The 23,692-nt window shown below is 62.9% G+C and overlaps 1 protein-coding gene across 1 annotated transcript in view; it reads left to right on the top strand.

Annotated features, from left to right (window-relative positions):
• The window catches only part of CRTC3 (CREB regulated transcription coactivator 3), a 73,539-nt gene extending 58,130 nt beyond the window's left edge, over positions 1 to 15,409 (top strand). The window contains exons 7-15 of the mRNA XM_037509922.1: positions 1,888 to 1,923; positions 3,239 to 3,324; positions 4,316 to 4,365; positions 6,408 to 6,625; positions 7,120 to 7,418; positions 10,792 to 10,986; positions 11,070 to 11,150; positions 12,158 to 12,260; positions 12,675 to 15,409. Of these exons, the coding sequence (XP_037365819.1) occupies positions 1,888 to 1,923; positions 3,239 to 3,324; positions 4,316 to 4,365; positions 6,408 to 6,625; positions 7,120 to 7,418; positions 10,792 to 10,986; positions 11,070 to 11,150; positions 12,158 to 12,260; positions 12,675 to 12,883 (1,277 nt within the window). The 3' untranslated portion in view covers positions 12,884 to 15,409. The remainder of the gene's footprint in view (positions 1 to 1,887; positions 1,924 to 3,238; positions 3,325 to 4,315; positions 4,366 to 6,407; positions 6,626 to 7,119; positions 7,419 to 10,791; positions 10,987 to 11,069; positions 11,151 to 12,157; positions 12,261 to 12,674) is intronic.
• The last annotated feature ends 8,283 nt before the right edge of the window (positions 15,410 to 23,692 follow it).

Below are 23,692 nucleotides of genomic sequence, written 5' to 3'. Positions count from 1 at the left end.
CCCAAGCAGGATTGGCCCAGAGCAAGGCCCCAAAGCCTGCCCCAAGTCTAAAGCACCTTCCAGGAGGACCCACAGAAAAGGATCAGAAACCACCAGACAAGTCTGGGAGGAAAAGAGCAAAATCAAAATCAAGACAAAACCCGCCATTGTCCCCTCCCCACGGGTCTCTCACCCGCATCTGTGTCACCCCGTCCACGACCAAAAGGCAAGCGCAGTTTCTCCACGCGTCTCTCGGCTCCATGCGCCTCCTCCAGGCTCCTTCTGGCTCCATCCTGCTTCCTCCTTCCTCAGTCTCCTCTGCAGCTTCTTCTCTCCCTGCTCAGCTCCACCCTCCCTTGGGTGGGCAGGGAACCTGGAACCTCCCCCTTTCCCAGGGACCCCCCGGTTACAACTATTGAAAATGTGGGTACCTGGGCCCACTCTCGCAACCCAGTCAAGTTCTTTGCAGGGTGGTCCCAGAACCTGCATTTTAATAGCCTCGCCCTGCTGCGTGGGCACTAGCATGAAGGCCGTGCCACTCAGGCCCCTTGCTGCAGGCCCAGGGGAAGCGGTGAGCTGCTTGATGCGTCTCTTGCACGGTGGTGGGCACCTCTGAGGCCTTGTCCTGGGCGCTCAGCTTGAGGTAGGTGCATAAGTGTGCTCAGAGGACTAGAAACTTGGCCTGATTCATCCTGAGACATCACTCAGTGTGCTTACCCCAAAGCTGGCGCCTCACACCAGCCTTCGGGCCTAGCCCGGGGCAGCAGGGAGTGCGCCCTTGTCCTCTGCAGTGCTTCTGCATTAAGAACACCTTGCTCAGCCCGAATTTACTTCAAGTCAAATTTGCTTTTGTTTTCCCCACCTCCATACCCTGTGGCCCCTGACCCTGCCCCCAAGCCGGGAGCCCTGGCGGCCTTTGCTGACTCCCATCAGCCTTGGTGCCGTGCCTTGCCAGGCCGTCTGCTGGGGAAGTGCCTGCCCGTGTTCTCAGTGCTTCGACTTGCCGCGCCGCACGGTTCTCCCAGACCCCCTCCACCTTGCGGAAGCGGCTGGGTTTTCGCGGGGGCGAGCAGAGCCCTGTGGTGTGGCCGCAGCGGGTCTCACGCCGTGGCCTGGGCGGCCTTTAGGCTGCTGCCCTGTTCTCGCCGCCACAGCACACACTGCCGCGAGCAGGCCGAGGGCTGGGTCTTCGCGCTGTTTCCTGTTCCTCGAGCAGAGGCCCCGGGTAGGCTGGGTGCTCCCACAGCATTTCCATTTTTTAGGCTTGTAGGGTAAATCCCGCTCGCTTTCCAGAATGGCTGCCCCGCTGACTTTCCCGTCAGCAGCGTGGCGGGCGCCTTCCTCTACATCCTGTCAGCACCAGTCAAGCCTTTAAAACTCTGTGGTCAGCGATGACATGTGCCATTTAAACTGAGACTCCAGATTAATTAGTTCTTAAATGACTTGACTGTTTGCAAAATACCAGCAGATGCCTACCACGGCACAGCCCCCCCGGGGTGTCCCCTGCGCAGCGCGAAGTGCAGGACAGTGAGGTGCAGGTTTGACCGACCTGTTCTTCCCCCTGACAAAGCGTTTGCAGGCGCGTTTTAATCTACGGTCCTTGGCTTTGTGATTTGAGTAGCGGTTCTCAGACTTTGTAAAAGTTGGTTTCTCTCAAGACAGAGGCAATAAGAAAATTTAAGCCAATAAGAAAATTTAAATGAAAAGAAAAGTAGCTCAGAGTCCACCTTAGACCGACTTAGCCGTGTCTGTTTTAACTGCAGCGTCAGTGCTCATGCACCGTGGGTGCCCGGCAGCGCGCCGGCCTCGGCCTGGAATTTCCAGGCTTCTGTTTCAAGTCAGAAAGAGTCACTGACTTGTGAATGGTAAAAATGAACACATCTGTTAAGTTTCCTTCTTTCTCACCAGGTTTCTGCGACGGTGAGAATGACATCCACGGGGAAGGTATGCACTGAGCCCTGGCCTGGGCTGGGCAGGGCGCCCTGCGGCGTTCTCGGGCCCTCCCTCCACACCCCGGCTGATGAGCACGTTTCCAGGACTTCCCAGAGTGCTGAGGGCGCCCGGCTAGTTTTCTAAGATGCTCTGTAAAATTAAGGCCATGGTCAAGACCCTAAGAATGGAGAGGCGTGCCTGGGCTGCAAAGGCTCCTCATTCTCCAGGCCCCACAGGCCCCCGTCCCAAGACTGCGCAGGGAACCAGAAACGGCAGTCACACGAGCACATTCATGAGTTGATCCCTTACACAATGAGCTGCTCCAGTGTCCTGCCCTGCTCAACACTCTCTGCCCATTTAGGAAGTTTGAGTTCTGGCTGACAGCTGTGATCAGACAGTGCCAGGAAATCAGGCAAATTGATCGCAAAATGGAGTCGCACGTCTGCAGAAGACACTGCGTGTCTGCAGGCCGATGGCAGTCGTGTCGGGCCAGGACCGTGCCGGGGTCACGCAGCGCGGCACTGTTGTCCTTCCTCTTACCTTTATAACCCGAAGTGCCATTTTCATCATCTGCAAGTGAACCACTGAATCAGGTTTACGTGTCGTAGATGTGAGGACTCGGGGGTGGGATGCACAAGGAACGTTTGCACCAGAGGCGCGGCTCCGGCCTCCTCCAAACGTTTCCTGGGCAAGCCAGCTCGGCCGCGAGAAGCCGAAACACCGACACGCACTGACACACCGACAGCCACAGAAAAAGCTTCGAGTTTCTGCACATTCCCCAAGTGAATTCCTGAAGAATCCTCAGCCCATCTTGGGTGTGAAAAGAGGCCAAAAAAGATGAGCTTCTCTAGGAAATGGCGCCCTCTAAAGTGGTGCCCTGCACCGCACTCCCCTGACATCCTCTCGTGAAAGCTGCCTGCCCACTTGGCCTCCGGGCTTCCCTGCGTCACCTCAGCCTCCCGTCGCTCCTCGTCATCCTCTCCGGCCCACTCTGCAAGGCCCTTCTGACCTGGCCGCGGCCCCCACACCAGCCTCCCCAGCTTCCCGACACCTGGCTCCGAGGCCGCTGGTCCCCCGGCTCCACGCCAGGCAGGACTGTGCCCTCAGCCGCTGCCCCTTTCTCCTCCCATCCTCACCCCTGACTGGATTGCCGTTCTGTGGAGGGACCCCTGCCTTGTCCTCCACCCGGCCCACAGTGCCCCCAGCACCTTCCCTAGCAGGCGGTCAGCGAGTGTCCACTAGGCCATTTCCTCCAGAGATGCTCTGGCTGGCTAAAGGGGGGCGCCTGTCCGTCTGTGTGACGAACACCACTCTCTTGTCCCCCAAGCAGCGCCTTTCCCCGGCCCGCTGAGAGAAGAGACTCTGCTAAACGTCCCCAAGCCGGTGCCGAAACAGCTGTGGGAGGCCAAGGAGGTGGGTGAGCAGCCGCGTGTTTGCTGTCTCCGAGCGTCTGCTCTTCAGAGGGCCCCGTGGAGCCCTGCAGGAGAGGGGCCTGGGGCCGGGAGGAGGGAACTGAGGGTCGAGTCCCTGCAGCGGCCTCAGCGTGTTGAGCCTGTGCGGTGAGCTCCGGGCTTCTGATCTCTCTGCGTTCACTCAGAAGCGCCCGCGCGCCCCGGGTCTCCAGGGCTGCGAGCCGCAGGCAGGTTTTCCTGCCTGTCCCGATGCCGCCTGCCTTTCGCCAGCGCCCGCCCAGAGCTGCCTCGCCCGCTCCTCCTCGAATCAGGAGGCTGACCTGAGTCCCGGGTCTCACGGGCCCTTCGTGGCCGGGCCCGTGCCCACTGTGCCCACGCCTGCCCCGCCCCAGCACCGCGGCCGTTCTCCCTTCGAGCCGTGACACACGTCTGTGTGGGTACAGCTCATGGTTCGAACAGGAGAAGCAGCTGCTCGCGTTTTTGGCTGTGGGGTCCAAGGGGTGTGGAGGCTTCAGAGGGCAACTGCCTTCTCCGGCAAAGAAGGTGGCGGCACCCTCTGGGCGCGGTGTGCGGGGCTGCTGTCTGGGGGAGCTGCTCTCCCTCATGCTGCAGACTTGCAGAATCCCGTGACTCATTTCTGAGCTGGTGGCTTCGTTTTCTCCACCACGGAGTGTAGCGTACGGGCTGCAGCCGCGCGGGGGCGGGGGCCGGGGAGGGGCTCTGGCCCCGGGGCTGGCTTGTCCCTGACAGCGGGGTCCTCTTTCTTCTGTCTTTTCTGTTTCCTTCTTTTCCTCTCAGACGGTTGGAAAAGGAATGTTTCATGTCACGCCCCTCTGTCTGGGAGAGTCCGGTCCCGACGTTGGGGCTGCTTTGTGAGGTTAGGGCACCGCTCCCCCTTGTGCGTCTGGAGCCCCAGGGTGCTCGCAAAGACGCGTGTCAACCCTGGACGTGGCTTTGCCGCAAGTGAGCCTGGCTTCTCTGTCTCTCCCCAGAGTCAGTCCCTGACAGGACGCCCTCGGTCCTGCGATGTTGCCGCCCACAGGTAAGTCCTGTTCGTTCTTTTCACGGCCGAAGGACGGCCCGAAGGCCAGTCTGTGGAATTTGAGAAACTGAATTTTCGTAAAAACAACAGCTCTCTTTCGATACTCAGAGTTCATTTGTTTCGAGTAAATCACGTAACTACAGTATCAGCTAAAACTGCTATAAAGACGTTTGAGAAAATCACACTGACCCCTAAGCTCACCGCTGACGCGGGGTGCCCAGGCGTGGCATCCAGAGCCCCGGGCCCTGTGCCGGCGCCTGGCAACTGGGGACCTAGAAGCTCGGCGAGAGCTTCTGTGAGTGCGCGTGATGCCTCTGCGCTGTCATCCTAAAGCGATCATGTATATTTTACCGCAATGTTAAAATTAAGGGAAAATGAATAATCAGAGAATCTGAGGTATAAAAGTTACCGTGCAGCCGTTAATGACGGGGTGTATGTGGTAGCATCCACCTTCACCCCTGGAGGAGTCGAGACAGCTGGCAGTGCCTCAGTACGGGAAGGTGAATACGGTTCAGCGGCTCTGGTTCTGAGGAAGGACGAGGGGAGGGCAAAGCCCACGTAGTCGATGGCAGGTGGAGGGAGCTGAGTGCAGGTCAGCGAGGGATTCGGGCCTGTCACGGGAGTGGGTGGCGATGCCTGCCACAAATCTGTGTGCCCGTCCTAGCAGGCGGCTCCCCCATGCCAGGAAAGGGGGCATTCTTGCAGAACTCCAATGCTCGGGGACCCATCCCGGCCCAGGCTGTCAGGAGCTCTCTGCAACTCCCCAGCAGCCTCCCCGCCTCTCCACCTCACGGCACGGCTCTTCCTCTCGTCCCCCCGCCTTCCAGTCCGTTAGCCTCACCCTCCTGAGAATGACTGGTGTGTCTTCCCCGCCCTCACCTTTCACGGCTCCCTGTCATCAGTGTGGCGATCAGGGCTCCGGTCCTCAGCCCCCAGCCCGGAAGACGCCCTCCCTGCCGGGTGTCTGGCCCCCTAGGCCCTGGCACAGCCGCATGTGTCCCCACAGGTCCTGCCAGACCCCACCCAGACTGACTTTCCAGCCCCGCTCACCCCCGTGCACCTGACACTGCCAGGTGTCCCAGTCTCGCCGCCCCATGCGCGGCCCACTCGAGGAGCCATGCTCCCTTGAGAATTGAGCCCGAGGCCCACAGGAGAACACGGCACCTAGCCTGAGGGGCGGCTGTGGAGACGCAGGCTGGGGTGGCCACGTCCAGCCAGGGCTGTGCACCGGAGCGCAGGCTCTGTGCAGCCTCAAGCCTGCTGTGTGATTAGTCATGACAGAGACAGCGAACCTCGTTCGGTGACGGGGCTGGTCCATTTGGTTTATAACTTGACACTTGTGAACAGCTGGACGTGGCCCCGTCTGCCCCGCTGCCCCAGGCTGCAGATGCCAGGGCCGGCCTGCCCCAGCACACACTAGGCCCACGCCCCCAGAGCCTCCCCTGCCAGCGCTGGCCCGACGGGCAGCCCCGAGCCTGACCAGGGAAAGGAGCCTTCTTTCGGAAGGTTATGAAGCAGCAATTTAAGAAAATACATCTTGGATGGGGAATATAACCAAAATGAAAATGCAGGCGTTGTGCAAAAATGAAAAATGACGTAAGACTTAAATAAAATAGAATATTTTTTAAAAATTAAAAGAAAATGAACAATGATATAAAAAATTTTAAAAATTAATTAAGGAAAAAATACATCTTGGAGGCGATCTAGTTTGTCCCGGGATGCTTTGTCTTTTGTCTTTGTTAGGAGAGATAAGTGAGAAATCCAACAAAAAGAACAGCACAGGTAGCGAGCAGTGCTCCGGTGTTAGGCGGTGCTTTATCATTTTCGAAGTACATTTTTTGGCAGCCAGAGTCTAATCCGGTGGTGAAAATATTTCCGAAAGTCGCTTCAGCGAACCCCCAGTTGACATTACGGGCCGGGGTTCGGGAGGCCGAGCCTGCCCGGGCCGGGCCGTGATGCTGCTGCGTGGAGACCAGCGCCTGCGTGGCCGGGTCCCCCAGGGAGGTGCTCTACACAGCGTGATGCTTGTCTTCTTTCTCCAGCACTTTTCCACACAATGGTCAAAACATAGGCCTCCCGTCCTTGCTGGGGGCCCTGAACACTGGGGGGTCGCTGCCAGACCTGACCAACCTGCACTACGCAGCACCCCTGCCTGCCTCGCTGGACACCAGCGACCACCTCTTCGGCGGTGTGAGCATGGGCAGCAGCGTGGGCAACCTCCCAGCCGCCATGACCCACCTGGGCATTCGGAGCTCCTCCGGTAAGTGTCCCCGGTGGCCCTGCCTGGTGGCTGTAGCGAGACTCCACGTCCCGGCCTCGTAGCTCAGGGCCCTGCGGCGCTGCGCTCGGGTCTGCTGCTGGGCTGATGGGGTCTGGCGGGTTCTGCTGAGCTGTGCTGCGCGCATGGTCCCTGTGCCGGGCTCGGGAGCGGGCCTGAGAGTCGGGAAAGGCGCGACTGTGCTGTCCCGCGCTCTTCGCCACGCAGGCACATCATAGTGACAGGCTCCGTGCTGGCTCCTCCGCCCGCGCTGGATTTCAAAAGGGCCTTTTGGCTTTTACAGAATTGGCCGTGCCAGGGGGGAGAGCGTGTGACGGGTGCATTGTGTGGAAATGCCCCGCAGCGCACAAGTACTGGGTCCGATTTAGAAGCGCTCGGATGCGAGCAGTAGGAAGTTGTGTTTCCTTTAATACTTGCAGAACAGACAAGGGTCTGGTCTGAGTGACGGTGAGTGACTTGCGACTCGGTTCTCCTAGGCCTGCAGACCTCCCGCAGCAACCCGTCCATCCAGGCCACGCTCAGCAAGACGGCCCTGTCCTCTTCCCTGAACAGCCACCCGCAGGCGGCCGGCCTCGGCTCCAGCACACTCCACCCCTCGCTCCGGCTCTTTTCTCTCAGCAACCCCTCTCTCTCCACCACAAACCTGAGCGGCCCCCCTCGGCGTCGGCAGCCCCCCGTCAGCCCGCTCACACTCTCGCCAGGCCCCGAGTCGCATCCCGGCTTCGGCCGGCAGCTGTCTTCCACCAGCCCGCTGAACCACTGCCCTGCCCCGCAGGTGAGAACCGAGGCGGAGATGGCTGGGCTGACGGGCGGGCGCAGCCGGGCGGGCCTCCTGAGGTCGTCGCAGGGCTCCCCGGGCCGGGCGATGTCCTGCGTCTCACTGTGAGCAGAGAGTGGGCAACTCGGAGCGTCCTTGGCTTTCCAGCAGCTGTTGCGTCGACCGCCCTTATGCAGTTTGCCGTTGCGAAGTCTTGAAGTTGGGGTTGGGTAACGGGGGGGGGGGGGGGGCGGCCAGATGTATCTGAGAGCACGAAGCAGGCCTGCTTGGGGGTTGAGGATCCGTTGACTCCACCAGCACTTTGAGCTGCAGGGAAGCCGAAGAAGGCTTCGAAGCTTGGGGGTGGACTAGACCACTTCCCGAATTACGTCTCCACTGCTGGTCCCTAAAGTGCTGGGGATAATGGGATCATCTCTATGAAAGAGCTGAAAGAGTTCCCTTTAGAAAGAGGCATTTTTTTTCTTAAGATTTAATTTATTTATGCATGCAAGAACTGGGGTGTAAGCCAGCGGTGCGGGGGTGGGGGGTAGGTGAGAGGATTCACCAGAGAGAGCGGGGAGCAGAACAGGCGGGTCTACTGAGATCCACTGCTGAGGGGAGCAGCGGGGAGGCAGGAGAGGGCTGCTGCACCTTGTGGGTCAGCTCCCTGGCCAGGGATGGAACTCGTGCTGCAGAGGCTGCGGGCAGCTCGATAGCGCTGTCTTTAACCCCTGCGCCACCGGGGAGGCCCAGAAAGAGGCATCTTTTGAAGTCACAAGCCCATTACAGCAGTCTGGGAACTGAAGAGCCATTGTTTTGACTGGTTGGCTGTTTTTATTCTGAGCTCTTAGGGCAGGCTCCTGTCCATCATCAGTGGGTGTGTTTACGATCGGTCACTCCCAGGTAGATCGTAACCTCACTTACCACCGCTGCCCCATCAGTGCACAGTGACGGGGCATGGAGGGCCCGCGGGCCCAGTCCTTAGTCACGATTTGCCATCCCAGCTCCAAGTCTTGGTTCTGTGAGTGATTCCTTTTGGGGCAGGGGGAGCATGTATTTCATAATTTTTTATTTTTTTTTTTTTAATTTTTTTTATAGAGGCATGTTTTACTTATTTATTTGTTTTGTTTATACAAGCACTGGGTACAGTCAGAAGCGCGGGAGGGTGAGAGGATTCACCAGAGCCAGAGCGGGGAGCAGAGCAGGCAGAAGGACCGAAGTCCACTGCTGAGGGGAGCAGCGGGCGGCAGGAGAGGTCTGCGCGCCATGTGGGACCCTCGCCCAGTGGCCGGGGATCGAACCGGTACTGCAGAGGCAGAGGGCAGCTTCGCAACCCAGCGCTCAACCACTGCGCCACTGGGGAGGCCCTCCTAATTTTTTAAAGGGTTCTTTTCATGTTATTGGGTTGCCTTTAATTTCATTTTGCAAGATTATTTACTCTGCAAAACATAAAACTATTACTCTTACTTTCTGGAACAGGACCTGTGAGCTGGCGTGGCCTGCACCTGCCTTTCGTCTGCTCACCACGGAACTCCTCACTAGTGGGGCATTGAGTTCTAGGTCGGAAATAATTTTCTCTTGCAAACTTGAAGATCTTTTGATCCACTCACTGCCTGGCAGTTTCTAGAGTTGCTGTGGAGGAATCCAGTTCCGTTCCGATTCTGAATACTTTGAAAGAAATCTTCTTTTTTCCTCTGGAACTTTGCAGAACCTTCTTTTCGTCCCCAGGGTTTTAGACCTTCAAAATCACGTGGCTCTGACACACACTGGGCGGGTCCCTTCAGTCTCTCCTCTCTGGGAAATGTTCTTTGTTCCTTTGAGGACTTTCTTCCCTTCCCTTGACTCTGGTCTCTTTTTCTGGAACTCCAGAGCTTTGCCTCCAACCTCTTTCTTCTCTTTTCTTCTCCCTCCCCCTTTCCTTCCCTGACTCTTCACTTGGCTTGCGGGGACAGCCTGGACGTTGTCTTCCATCCGTCCAGGCACGGGGTTCATGTCTGCTCTCATCCTTTGAAATTGCTAAGGATTTTTCTTTGTTCTCTGAATGCCCCCTTGAAGGCATCCTACTTACTCCCTAAATTATCTTTTACTCCATAAATTAATGGTAATTTTTCTTGCACATTCTTTTATTTTCTGTAATGGAAATGTTCCAAACCACCTGAAGTAGAGAACACAGTGGAGATCAGTCCTTCTGTCCCCTCACCCAACCTCGCAGGCATCAGCATGTTTATAATCTGGGACGCGCTAGCCCTGCTTTCCACAAAAAAGTGTATGTGGAGAGACGCGCTGCGCGTGTTTTCATACATGTCTGATAGATCATGTAACAGCCTGAGCACCGCAGCGATAACTTTGGCTTCCGTGACTGCCACCTCCTGCCCAGGCTCCTCCCGCTGCCTTCCTCCTCCCTGCCCTCCCGTCGCGCGCGCTCAGGCGCTTTCCTCGCGGCTCGTGCCTCCTGGCGTCCTGCTCGGACTTGTGAACGGGACGCGTCCCAGAAGACCGAGTGGATGGGCCTGTTGGGCCTGGCCTTCCCTGTGGGGCCCTCTGGCCAAAACACTCATGTCCTCGGGTTTCGGGTTCCCTCAGGCTGGTCAGATGCCCCAGGACAATAGCCCAGCCTGGCAGGGTGTGGGCCCCACCCCAGCATGCAGCCGAGCTGGCCAGGAAAGGTGGAGGCTGGGGTCCCTCAGCGAGCTGCTGTCGCCCCCAGGGCCTGTGAGCCCTGGCCCGAGACCCGGGTGTGCCCCTCCCCTGCGTTCTGAGGTCTGAGCGCTGCTGTGGAGGCGGCCTTCTTGCCGCGCTGCCCGCCACCAGCCTGCAGAACCCAGCGTAAATGAGAAGCGTCCAGGCCTCCCCGCTGCCCGTGCCCTGCTCGCGTCTTGCTTCCTGGCGCTGCTCAGCTGCTTCCTCCTGGCCGTCTCTTTGCGTTTTCTGAATTGTGTTGCTGTTTTCATCTCTCCTATTATTTTTGTCCTCATTTATCATCGTTTCAATAATGATATTTTTGCGTTGCTTATCGGTGTTTGTTGCTGTCAGTGTGTTTCGTAGGGTTCGGGGAAACAGCAGCGCAGGATGCCCCCTTCAGTCTTCCGTGTTTACAGCTTCATGGCTTTGAAAAGATAACGTGACTGAGAAAACTGAGAAGAGATGGTTCTGCTGCGTGGGTGTTTTGCTTTGTTTCTTTGTTCAGACGAGAGAGATTGGCGCTGAATGGGAGAAGTTTTGTGGGGAAGTGAGATCAAGACACGTTTTGCAGGAGCGGAAGGCTTCTTAGTGCGTGAGCTCGGGCCTGTGCGAAGGCGCCTGGGGCTTCTCCTGGCTTACGTTTGCCAGTCGCGAGGGACTTGCTGCTGGACACCCAGAAGTTGACCTTTCTAGTGACTTTGCTTTACAGATGATGTCCTCAGAGCAGAGCCCGGCTTCCTTCCTGCCCACAGAATCCCAGGTGTCCCCTCCGCCCCCTTACCTTGCCGCAGCCCAGGAGCCTCTCCTGCCACAGCCCCACCCCCAGGAACCCCCAGCCCAGCAGCCCCCCTCAGCCTCGTCGCTGCCACAGTCTGACTTCCAGCTCCTCGCGGCCCAGGCCCAGGTGAGACCTACGGAACAGAGGCCGGGAAGACGCGGGTTTTGGCCTAAGTTCCAAGCTCAATGCGCCATCCCTCTTCTCTGAAGGGCTCGCCCATGACCAACTTCTTCCCTGATGTGAACTTTGACCAGCAGTCCCTGAGGCCAGGCCCGGCCTTTGCTCCCCAGGTGAGTGAGCTTCTGCTCTGCCTGAAGTCTGGTGCTGCTGTGAGTCCGCCCTCAGCCAGACCCGCAGGCACAGGGGCGGAGGCACTTGGCTGTAGCCTGAGGGTCAGTCCTGCTGGGAGGGACAGAGAGGCCCGGCATCACTATGTCGGGAGCCTGAGACACGGTGGCCTGTGCTCAGCCAGTTGCTGCTCGGGCCCAGCGGGGCCTCTCCGGAGGGCCCGCCCTGACGGCAAGGTGGCCCCCACACACACACACACACACACGTAGCTGTTGCCCTTCACCACGCAGCTTCTCCCTCACGCTGACGGTTGTCAGGACCCTGCATTCGCAGCGCTCGCTAGGCGCAGAGCAGTGTGGGCCCCACTCAGGAGCCGGGCCAGCTGGGCCCCCCAGGACTACTGATCGTTAGGACAGTAAAGGCAGGTCGTTCCCACGCGGGCCACGGGAGGCCGGTCATCTGTGCCCATCTCCTGCCCAGGCCGTTTCCATCAGTCCACGTCTTCCTGAAAAACGCTGGAAACTCCTGCTTCTGAGAGATTAAGAAAATAGATCATTAACCTTAGAAGAGGCGGCTAACACAAACCCCTGTCCTGATGAGTCCTCGGAGAGGACGTGCCTGGGGTTCTCCCTGGACACAGAGGGACGGGCCCTCGCGTACCTCCGCAGGGGAAGAGCCCATCGCTCCCGTGGTCCCAGGGGGCCCCTTGCGGGTCCCACAGAGGCAGTTTCCAGAGGCCTCGGGTGGCTGAGGCGCAGGCGTCTCGAGTCTGAGGGCTGCAGAGGCCATGCTGGTGTTTTGGGATGGCTTAGGGGACCGCGACAGGAACAGGGATGCGTCACCCACAGGGTGGCTGCAGCGCCCTGCCTGCACTCTGCCTGAGGGAGGCGTCTGTGCTGGGTGAGACGGTACTCGTGTGGGCCCTACTCCAGGAGCCCCCCACACCGTCCCATGTGCCCCACACCCCGGCGGGCCCAGCTCCTCACAGCCTGACCTTTGGTGCTTCCAGGTGCCCCTGGCACAGCCAGGCCCCCGGGACGCCCAGGACCCGTTCCACCTGCGACCAAACCTGTACTCCAGCTGCGGCAATTTCCCAAACACCATCCTGGCGGGTGAGTGGGCCGCCCCGGCGCCTGTGCTGTTTCCATCCTGCAGTGTCCTCGCTGCTGCCGCGGTCGGGCAGTCCAGGCGTTATCTAAAACAGATCAGGCAGGGCCCAGCTGCACTTGACCTCTCTGAGGTGCTGGCGTCCAGTCCCAGACACCCAGAGGCGGTGGGCGAGGGCCTGGGCAAGCCCCCGTTCCTGAAATGTCGGGTTTTAAGTGTCTGCTGTTCAAAGGGAGTAACCTGCAAGTGGGGGGCCTCGTGCACTCTCTGACGAAACGCAGCTCCAGGGGAGGGGGCGGGAGATAGGGGCCCTGCGGCCGCTGTCCTGGGTGGGACGAGGACACAGAGAGCCGGTAGTGTGTCCTCGCGGGGCCTCACGCCTCCTAATTCTCCCTGTCTGCCCTCTGCTGCGCCTTCAGAAGAGTCGAGCACCAGCCTGTTCAAGGACCTCAGCAGTGCGCTGGCGGGCTTGCCCGAGGTCAGCCTGAACGTGGACACTCCGTTTCCACTGGAAGAAGAGCTCCAGATCGAGCCCCTGAGCCTGGACGGCCTGAGCATGCTGAGTGACGCCAGCATGGGCCTGCTCGACCCCTCTGTGGAGGAGGCGTTTCGAGCCGACCGACTGTGAAAGGGCGGAGCAGGAGACTTTATTTCCGAGGCAGAAGTGAAACAGAATGGGATCGAATGGAGCCGCTGCACCCTGGGCTTTACTTCGCGGCTTCTGAGGTGGAGGAACCAGCTCCCCGGCTCCCGGCTTCCAGACGCCCCCCGCGCCTGCACGGGGCCCTCCTGCTGCAGGCGGCTGATGGGAGCTGCCGACGAATCGGTCCTCGCCCAGCCGTTGCGTCTTGTCATTGGCCGTCTGCCCTGCCGGCGTGCAAAAGTAGAAAATGCCGCATCTGGCAGCCCCGTCGCCCCGTGTGGGGCGCAGAACCACTGTCCACGACCACACTGGCCAAAGGGCCTGCCGGGCCTCGGGTCACAGCGCCCGCCCCTGCGGCGGGCTGCCCGGGACGCCGCCACCTTGCCCCTCCGTGAACGCATCCAAGGCCAGGCTTGAGTTAAGCAAATTGAAAGACTGAAAAATACGTCGCCTCCCAGTTTGTAGTCTTGTCTCTGCTGCTTCAGTGCCTTTTCCCGGGGCCTAGCGGAGAAGGAAACCCTCTTGCTCAGTCACTGAGGAACAGTCCCTGGGAGCCGGGGAGCTGAAGGGAACAGGGGCTCTTCTGGGCGCCTGGGAAGAATGCCAGGGGGCTAGAGGGGTCTCCTAGAAACGTGGTGTCCCCCAGGCAAGCCCCAGGCCCGCCGCCGCCAGAGGGCGGCCCACCCACAGCCGAGCAGCAGCACACGGCAGCCACCTCGGAACAGAGGTGTTTGTGGAACCGCTCTAGACCGCAAGCTCCCCGAGGGCAGACACTGTGCCTTACTCCTCACTGACCCCCAACCCTCACGAGTGCCTGGCACCCAGCAGGTGCTGCTGGACATGGGCGTGAGCACTGAGGTCTGCCCGGCGGGGAGGCCACCAGCCCCAGCTGCCCCTCCCCCCGGGCGGATTTCCTCGGAGCTCAGCTTCTCTGACACTTGTGGCAGAGTCAAGCAAGCACTTTATATGCTCTTCACACCCAGTGACCAGATCCACGCTCTCCCGGGCCACGCTCTCAGTAGCGATCCAGCCTTCGGGGTTGAACAGCCTTTAGTAAAACAAAGGCCCGGCTCCGAGCCCGCTGTCAGTCACTGATACTGCAGCACAAAGCCCCCCCGTCCTGCCTCCCACACAGGCGGGCTTGAAGGGACAGAGGGGAACCCCTCCTCGGAGGGGTCTGGGCCGCAGGACTGCACGCCGGCATGGAAGACAGGGCAGGAGCACCAGAACGCACAGGAGAAGTGGAAGATGCCGGAACCGTTGTCTGCGTAGCCCTTCTAGGAGATAGCAGCAGGGTGGCTGGAGGCCGCTGGGCTGCTCCACCCGAGAAGGCGGCCGTGTGCGCAGCCCCTGGCAGGGCCAGCTCGCTCCCAGCCATCCCTCCCGCTTCTCGTCCGCCCGTGGAGGAAGCGCCTCGCCTCTGCTCCCCACCAGCCCTGGGGGCGCCTCCTCCTTCCTCCGTGCCCCACCTCCTCCCACGTCACACTCCCCACGGCCCGTGTGGGATTCAGACTGAGGACCGCTGGGGCCTCGCCTCTCAAGCTTCAGACCCCTTTGTGCTTGAGGTCGCAGAGAGGTGACTTTTCGCTCCAGCCCAAGGGCCTTTCGTTCACGGTACACAGCGCCCCAGTGCCTTTCCCGCGTCAGAGCTCCCCGAGGCCTGATCTGGCCTTCCAGATGGGGGGTGACGCTGGCGTCGGAGGGTTTTTTGGGAACAGCTCCCAGCATGCCCCACCGTGCAAGTGCCTTCCCCGGGGCGTCAGCATCGGGTGCCCGCGCTGTCACTCAGCGAGACCTGAGGCTCCAGCAGGAAGTGGCCGCCCCTGGTCTTCCCAGGGGACCCTGCCGTGCAAGCCAGGGCCCCCGGAAGTGACCTGTGGGCATGATGCTGGCGACTGGGCTTAGCACCTGGCTAGGTTTGTCCCTGGGCCCATCTCTCCAGTCTCGTCTGGAGAAAAGGTCGGGGGCGTGACCAAGCCACTTAGCCCGGGTGCGACCTAGCACGCCCACGCAAGCGTGGCTCCGACCTCCGGCAGCTGGGTCGGCGTCCTCCACCCTCGGGACACCAGGCCTGGCCCGCGGGCTCTTTCCCGGCTTCAGTTTCGTCCCAAGAGCGCGACCTCCTCTCACCAGCCCAGCTAGACGCAGACCCAGACGCCCTCCCCTCCCGGCCCGTCGCTCCGTCCTCGCGGCCGTCAGGACATGCGGAGTTAGCAGGTGCGCCTGGTCCCTCGAGACCAGCGTGTGTCCTGCGTCCTCCCGTGTCCCCGCACGCCCAGAGCGGGACGCGTGGGCCCGGCCTCTCGCCCTTCTGGGCCGCTGCAGCCCCACGCGCCGGCCCCGACCCCCAAGCAGCGGCCCCGTCCGTCAAAGCAACTGCTGACCCCCGCAGGTCCTGTCCCCTGTCCCTTGTCAAACAATATTTAAAGATTGGAATTTGTATAAAGTTGCTTCCAAGTTTTATAATGCATTTTACATCTTTCGTAATTAAAAGCGGCACAATAAGGTTGTACCTGCATTTGGCGTTTCTGTTCAGCCTCTTCTGTGCCGCTCGCCTGGCTGGGCCCCACTTCGCGCTTCCTGGCCGCGGCCGGCTCCTCGCAGGCCGCCCCTCAGGCCGTCGCGAGCCCGTGGGAGCCTGCGGTTCCTTGTGGCCTTGGGTGCCACGGGCCCCTGAGGTCCCCACCTCTGTCTCCCACTGCCAGTGCCTGCCGGCCCCTGTTCCCACCCTGACCTGAGAGGCCGCCAGGTCTATGGTCCAGGCCGTGGAGGCTCCCCTGGGGCGTCTCTGCTCGCCCCCACGCGCAAGGACTTTGGGCCACAGGCCCGCCGCAGCAGGTGGCCTCAGCCTCCGCAGCCACACCTGGGCCGCCAGAGAAGGGGCTGCGACAGCCCCCCCAGAAGCCCCACGCTGGCCTGACTCCCCGGCCACTGTCCCCCTCCCGTCCACACGCCCTGTTTGAGCCCACTGAGAATTCCGCCCCATCCCCCGCCCCAGCCTTCCCTGCAGCAGTGGCCCCACGACACCCTCGCCATGCTGAGGGCGCTCTCCTGCTGCCACCCCAGGCCTCTCCTCGAGGCCTCCCTCCTCTCATGTACAGACTCCAAGCTGCCGGGGCAGCCCTCAGCCTCCTTTCCCCACCCACCCCCAGCCCTCTCCTGCGCCTTCCTGCACCCCGGTGGGCCTTGTTTCCTGTGTGAGTGACCAGCTCTCCCTCCAGAGGTGCCCGGCTCTTTCCAGGCCTCCCACTTGCCCCTCCCCAGGGGCTCTTCCCACAGACCAGCGCTTCTGCTCGCCGCTCAGAACAGAAAAAGCAAGAACCCTCTTCTCAGACCCCAACCTGTCGCCCCTTCTGGAAAACTCCCTCATGCTCAGCTGCCGTCCCCCTCTGCCCAGCCCTCAGCTGTCTGTCTCACTCCTCAGGCCACATGTCAGCTTCCCGGCTCCTCGGCATCTCCCCAGCTGTCCCCAGGCCACCGTGTCTCCACGTGGATGACCCGTGTTCAGTCCACCCCCACCTGCCTGTCAGGCCAGGGCCCTGCACTCTGCTGGGCCTTGGCAGCCCCTCCCTGCAGGGGTTAACATGCCCCCGGTTATGGCCCCAGCCCGATGCTCGCGCTGGAGCAAGGCGCTCGTGCTGCTTCCTTCACTCACAGCCGCCCCCTTCGGGGCCCTCTGTGCCCTTGTCCCCACCTTGCAGTGGTCTCCCTTCTGGCTTGGCCTTCACCTCCAGCCCCGAGGGGCAGCCTCTGCCTCCCCTCGGAAGTTTTCAGGGTGACGGATGTGATCTGTGCGCCTCAGCGTCCTTACCTGTAAGAGGGGCAGCAAGCGCCCCACTGCCTGGCCCCGTGGAGGACGGACCCAGACCCTGGCAGCACGTAAGGCTATTCCCGGCCCCCAGCAGACCCTGGGGGTCACCCGCTGCCCTTCTGCCGCGTGACTAGCCCGTCCTTTCACCGGGAGCTGCACACCTTGCAGAAACAGCCGGGCGGAAAGGCCGGGCCCGCCCGCGCGGGGAGGCCGTCAGCTCCGCTCCAGCCCTGCTGGCCGGCGTGGGAACGCGCGCCTGTGCCCCCCGCGGACGCTAGATGGAGCTGGGTCCCCGGTGGCTGCCGGGCGAGCCGGCGGGGGAAGCCACCTTGCCTCCCGGGAGGGCCTCTCACGGGCAGCCTCGAGGAGCGTGATGGGCCTCCGTGACCGCTCCGCTGTGGAGAGGGGACGCTGCCCGTCGCGTGTTCCCCGGGGCTGGAGAGTCAGGTGGGGAGGCGGCCTCCGGCTTCACGGCTCAGCGTCACCAGACAGCGCAGGGCCAGGTCTCCTCAGCAGCCCCGACCCCCGAGGTCCAGACGCAGAGCCCGGCTCAGCCCCGCGGCCTTGCTGCACGCAGCGCCCGGCTGCACCCACAGGGATCTGCCTCGCCGTGGCAGGGAGGGGCTGCCGCCTGCTGGCGCTTCCCTGCGGGGAGGGGCGGGGTGGGGGGGACCCCAGGTTTTTTCTCTTTTCCAGAAATGTATTTTAATTTTTTTGAAAGGCTCCGCTTTCGTGGCGCGCCGTCTTGGGAAGGCCCAGGCGGGGCCGGCGGCCGCAGGAGCAGCGCGGGGGCGGCCGTCACGCCCCTGCTCCGAGGGGGCAGGCGGCAGATGGGGTTTCGCCAGAAAGCCCCGCGAGCAAGTGACCTACTGCTCACACACGTGCACATTCACAGACACGGGCCGGCAGCCGCTGGGGGCCCAGCTCCCCGCTCGCTTCCTCTCCCCTTGGGGTGCCTCGGTCCCTGTGGTCTGCTTCCCTGCTGGAGACGCCCGGCCCCGCGCCCGCGGCCTACTAGAAACAAGTCCCGCTCCCCAGGCCTCCTGCCCCCGCCCTCGCCCCTGACCAGACAGCCCCAGCGCCACCCCTCCCCGGGACGCCCGTCTGGAGCCCAAGGCCCCGGCGCCAGGACGCCCTGCAAGAGTGGGCAGGAAGACTCAAAAGCCCCAAGCTGGGAACCACGGCGGCAGCCAACCCCCCGTTCGCGGCAGCGCAGTGACCACAGCGGCGGCCTGCCCGGCTCGGCCTCCCGGGAGAACGGGGAGACCTGGTGAGTGAGGCGGGAGCGGGGAGAGGGTAGGCGGCCGGGCCGTCTGGGGAGGCTGCTGTGCGCAGCGCCCGGTCCCCAGGGGCGGCGAGGCCCCCACTGACCCGGCGCCGCCCCAGGAGTGAGTGCTGGGGCCGGGACGCTGGGCTCGGGGGGCCACTGGAGTGGGCGTTCCAGGCCTCAGCAGGTCTTCCCGAGGTGGCCCGGGCGCCACGAGAGTGAAGTTGATCTCAGCGGGGACTGCCGGAGAGGGGGTGCTGGCGGCGGGCGAGCTGGCGGCCGCGCGGGCCAGCAGGCGGCCTGTTGCCATGGTCCCTGGGCAGGGGCACTGCCTGGGGGGCGGGCAGGAGCTGAGGTTGGGGGTGTTCGGAGGCTGCAGCCAGGGCTTCCACGTGGCTCCCTGCATCACCAGCGGGGCCCCCCAGGACCCCGCTGTGATCCCGGGTCTCAGCCCCCAGCCTCGGGCTCCAGAAGGGAGGAGTCGCCGGCTCGACCTGGCCGGGCCACGGCGCGGGCTGTGGGGCGGCCTCAGCGCGGAGGATCTGGTCGAGGCCTCTGCCCCGGGAGAGTAGGGGCCCCTGACGCGTGGCTGACACGTGGGCCGCGGCTGCCCGGGGCGCACCCCTCGCCTGAGGCCGGGCTCTGGGCTCTCCGTGGAGGACGTCACCCTCCCGCCCTCGTCGCTGCGCTTGGTCTCCCTCCGTTGCCCGAGGCCAGCGCGGCCCGCGGCGCCCACCGCGTCACAGCCAGCGGCTCTTCCCCACGGGGACGCTGCGGTTCTCAGCGGCTGTGGCCGGTGGGGCGTGAAAGAGTCGCACCTGCCCACGGCGCATCAGGCCCCGCCGTGAGGGGCTCGCGGTGGGGGGCGCGTGGGCGGACACCCAGGGCGACGGGCAGAGCCCCTGCCCCGCGGACGCTCCTCTCCTGGACACAGGCGGGCCCGGCTCTCTGGTCTAGGACAACACAGACCCGCTGGCGCGCGCTGGGTTTGCTGGAGCCGAGCGACGCCCGAACCTACGGGGCAGAAAGTGCGTCCGGCCCGCGCGGCAGGACAGGGCGTCCTGAGGTGGCGCCGGCGCGGGGCTCGCGCACACCTGTCACGCGCCAAGGCGCCCCGAGCCGCCCGCGCCCTCGTCCCGGGCCAGACAAGGCCGGTGCCCGGGTGGCCGGCGCTGGACGCCGTGGTGCTGGGCTGCCGGGAGGCGGGAGCGTCGAGAGGCAGCAGGAAGCCCTGGCACGTGGGGACAGGCGCGGGGAGACGGGAGGGGCCGGGACAGCGCCAGCCCTGCTGCCCACGCCCGCCGCGGCCCGATGCCCCGAGCTGTGCTCTCGCCGCCGCCGCCTCGGAGCGCGCCCCGCCAGCACCAGGGAGCCCCCGCGCCGTCCCCGCGCGAAGACTTGCGGCAGGCCGCGGGGGTCGTCTGGGTGCTGAAGGCGGGGGCCGGCCACGTCCCGGGGACACTCACAGGGGACGAGCAGGGGCTTCTCCCGAATTTCAAGCAGAAAGAGCTGAGCTGGGGGCGTCACGAGGTCCGGACACCCGGGACAGCCGGGGGCTTCGCCGGCGGCCGCCGAGAGCCGCTCCCTGGCCAGCGCCCCCGGCCTCCCCAGGCCCGAACAATCGGAGGAAACCTGGGACCTGGGAACTTGGCAAACGCCTCTCGCTGAAACGCAGAGACGGACAGCCGGGCGGGGGGGCGCCCTTGCTTCACCCACGCTGCGGGCGGGCCTGCCGGCTCACCCCCGGGGCGCCGCCCGAGGTGGGGCGGGGCAGCCCAGGGGGCCGTGGAGAGGGGGACAGTCTTCCCTGGCTGGGCCCCACAGCCGGGCCCCGGGAGCAGGGAAGCAGTGGCGGCGAGGGGGGCGTCACGGAGCCCGGTCGGGCCTGCTCCCCGTGACCGGGGCAGCCAAGGCCCCTCTGAACGTGGAGCGGCCGTTTGGCCTCCACCAGACCAGAGGCGAAGAGCCCTTTCTTCCTGGGCCTCCGCAGCCAGGGCAGGCCCAGCCCAACGCCTCCAGCTGCATCCAGGGGGCATCACAGCCCACCTGGCAGAAGATGGGCTCAGCTGGGAATGGAGGAGGTGAAGCACAGGCCTCACCCCCCTCTCCTGCTCCGGGGCCAGGCGCTCCCAGCAGCCCACACCTGCGAGCCCCTCGTCCAACTGCATCTCCCAGAACCTGCTTCCACTGGAGGGCGGAACGGTCCAGACACCTGCCGCCGCCGCCGTGGGTTTCACTCCAGAGACTGGGGCCGGCCCGTGCACAGGCGGGCCTTCCCGCGCTCTCTGATTGTTCCAGAACAATTGTAACAGGGGGGTCCCCAGGAAAGGGGGAGGTTCCCTGCCCCACCCAAGGGAGGGTGGAGCTGAGCAGGAAGAGAAGAGAAGAAGCTGCAGAAGAGACTGAGGAAGGAAGGAAGCAGGATGGAGCCAGGAGCCCTGGAGGAGGCGCATGGAGCCGAGAGACACGGGAAGAAACTGCGCTTGTCTTTTGGTCGTGGACGGGGTGACACAGATGTGGGGGAGACCCGTGGGGAGGTGACCATGGCGGCTTTTATCTTGATGTTGATTTTGCTCTTTTCCTTCCGGGCTTGTCCGGTTGTTTCTGACCCTTTTCTGTGGGTCCCCACTGGAAGGTGCTTTAGACTTGGGGCAGGCCTTGGGGCCTTGCTCTGGGCCAATCCCATTTGGATGGACTTTTACCCACGAGGGGACGGGTCACTCTGGGTGCTTGACTTAGAAACTAGATTCTCTGCCTTTCCTGTGTTGTTTCCTAGTTTTATTAAAGTTCCTTCCCCTTAAAGTCTCCTATGTTTTGTGTGGCTGCGGCGGATGGCAGAACCCATGTAGAATAGGCAGGTTTGCGGGGTTTGGGCTGCCCCCTCCCTGCCCTACAACACAATCCCTGGGGACACACCGCCCCGCCTGAGCACAGCGAGCAAGCAGGCCGTGCTTTCTGTGCCTTGGGGACACAAATAAAAACGCAGTCCCTTAAATGTCACTCCTGCTGCAGCACCGCCTCGGTGCCCGGCTGTCGCTCTGCCCTCCTCGCTGCAGACCGTGTCCCCGTCCTGCCGACACCTGCTGGCTCCGCGTGACCTGGCAGCTGGTCGCCGAGCCAAGAGTGTGCGGGCTGCCAGGGGAGGGCTGGCCCAGGGAGCCGCCGCCGCCTCCCGCTGCCCTTCCGGCTTCCCCGGGGAGCGCCGCCCAAAGGCGGGAATGGCCGCCCCTGAAGACGTGCGCGCTGCCAGGCCCGCGTCTGGGAGCTGCGGCCTGCGCCCCGGGCCGTGTTCGCCGCCGCCGGCGTCCCTCTGCCGCCCTCTTCACTAAGCTCGTGCGACACGCGACACAGAGTGACACTCGCCGCCCGCGCCCCAGCACCCGCCACGCGGGCACCGGGAGAGTGGGCGCCCGCTGAGGGGCGTCTCCTTCCCACTCCAGGGCCTCCTTGGTGGGCGCGGGACGGGGCCGCCGGGACAGAGGGACGCAGGCCCTTGGACGCCCGCGCGTCTTGGAGCCTTCCTGAGGGACGGATGCGTGAGAGGCTGTGGGTTGACATTTAGCTGAAGTGCCGCAGTTATCGAGCGTCTCCCCACCATCTGCCCGATTCCGCCGGGGAGTGGACTGGCCCCGAGGCCGAGTTGCTGCTGCGTCGCCTCTGCGGCTGCTGCCGGTGGCCCTGTGCCGTCTCCCTGTCCGTTCTGGGGTGGGTCAGCCCGCGAGGGCCGCTGGGCATGGGCAGAAGCCGCCTTCTCACAGTCCTGCAGGCGGAAAGGCAAGGCCAGCTGGCAGCAGGGGGTCTCTCGGCTGGCTTGTCCCACCCCCTCCCCGTGCTCCAGGGGCCGAGTGGGGGGCCGAGGGAGGGGCATGGCCAGGCCTGGTCTCCTTAGCAGGACGCCAGTTCTGTCACGTCGGTCCCGCCCTGGTGACCCATCCCGCCCCGTCACCCCAAAGACCTTTCTCCAGACGCGGTCATGGGGGCGCTTTCGCTTCCTCCCGCCCACAGCACATGCCCCTGCCAGACCTGCCACTCAGTGGAGTCGTGGGGGAGCGAAACCCGGGGATCTCCGGGGCTCCCGCGTCTGGGTGGCAGTGACATGGGGGGGCGGTCAAAAGCCAGTGGTTTGCGCCCGAGACCCATGTGCGTTCAGCCGCAACCCGAAACACAGGCAAGCGGTGACGAAGATGAACAAAAGGGAATCCGGTTAGCGCCCAGGCTCTGGGGATGCAGGTGGCAGCCACGCGTCCTCGGCTGAGGCGCAAGCACGGGGCGGGAGGGGGCGTGGCCACGTGGCGAGGCCGCAGGGCAAGCGCCCCTTCTCTCTGGGGGGGCTGTTCGAGGCGGGGGGGGGGCGCTTTGCCGGGCAGGGTGGGCGTCTCAGGCTGGGTGCCGGCGGGAGGCATTTGAAGGGTTTCTGCCTGTTTCCTCGTCGTGTCTCGGCTTCGCTGTCGGGGCTGTTGGTTTCAAAGCCCATCGGGACGTGTTTTCTTCTCTCGACGTTCTGGAAGAGTCTGCGTGGAAATGGTGCTGCTGCTGCCTTCCGTGTTTGCTGGGATTCTCCAGTCACAGCATCTAGCTCTGGAGTTTTCTTTAGGAGTAGATTTTTCAGCGACACAGTCGACTTCCTTAATAATCCGAGTTTTCTGTTTCTTCTCGCGCGCGCTTTGGCAGTTCGACTCTTTCAAGGAATTCGTCCTTTTCGTCCAGGTTACGGGCTCGATGGCGGAGCTGTCGGGGGTGCGGCCTCACTGTCCTCTGTGTCCGCGCCGGCGAGGGCCCGCTCTCCGCCTTGACACCGGTCATCAGTGTCTTCTTGGCTTTTTCCTCACCAGTCAGGCAGCAGCTTTATCGGTTTTATTGATTTTCTCGGAGAATCAGTCTTTGGTGTCTTTGATTTTTTCTCATTTCTATTGCACTGATGCTTTGATTTTTATTATTTCCTTGCTCTGGGTTATTTCCTCCTCTTTCTCTGGCTTCTTAAGGTGGAAGCCAAAGTCATGGCAGCGAGATCTTTCTACCCGTCTGACAGAACAGCTGAGTCCTGAGAACACACCCCCTGAGGACGCTCGGGCCCGTGAGGCCAGCTGGAGCTCAGGCTGCCGGCCCACGGCAGGTTAGACCCGCCGGGGAGCTTCTAGAAACTACCCAGGCCCGGGCCCCACCTGAGGTCCATTTAGTCAAAGCGTCGGGGAAGGAGCTCCAGGGTCATCTCCCGCACGCCCCTCGCCTCCGGGGGCAGCCCGGACCGCCAGGCCTCCGCTCCAGGCCAGCGTTTCTCAGACTGTGATAAAAAGCTGTCTTGGTTTTCATTTCCGGTGCTTCTGTAACAAACAGTAACGATGGACCACATGGCTGCTGGAGGTTTCTCGCAGAGGAGACGGCCTCTAAGCTCAGGTGTTTCTGTTCCGCTTCAGCATCGGCAACAACGGGCGGGTTTGCAGGGAGAGGCCCGTGCGGGCGCTGGCCCCGACCTCCCCCTGTGGCTCAGCCCGAGGCAGCGGCAAGCATTCGAGGAGCAGACTGTCTGGCAGCACCGGCTCAGCGGCTGGGTGACTTCTGGCTGTTGTCTCACCTCATGTCAAATCACAGGATGATGCCCTTTGGCCAGGGAAACACCAGCTGTGGGGCGGGGAGTGCTGTGGCCCCCCAGCAGGTGCTGTGTCCAGGGGCTCGGGGAGGTTTCCTCGAGGGGACGGAGCCTGAGGAGAAGCTTCTC

Source organism: Talpa occidentalis, unplaced genomic scaffold, assembly GCF_014898055.3.
Source record: "Talpa occidentalis isolate TD23 unplaced genomic scaffold, MPIMG_talOcc4v2.1 talOcc4.14, whole genome shotgun sequence".
Lineage (NCBI taxonomy): Eukaryota > Metazoa > Chordata > Mammalia > Eulipotyphla > Talpidae > Talpa > Talpa occidentalis.
Note: the sequence above shows the minus strand (reverse complement) of the source record. Positions and strands in the feature narration are given on the sequence as shown.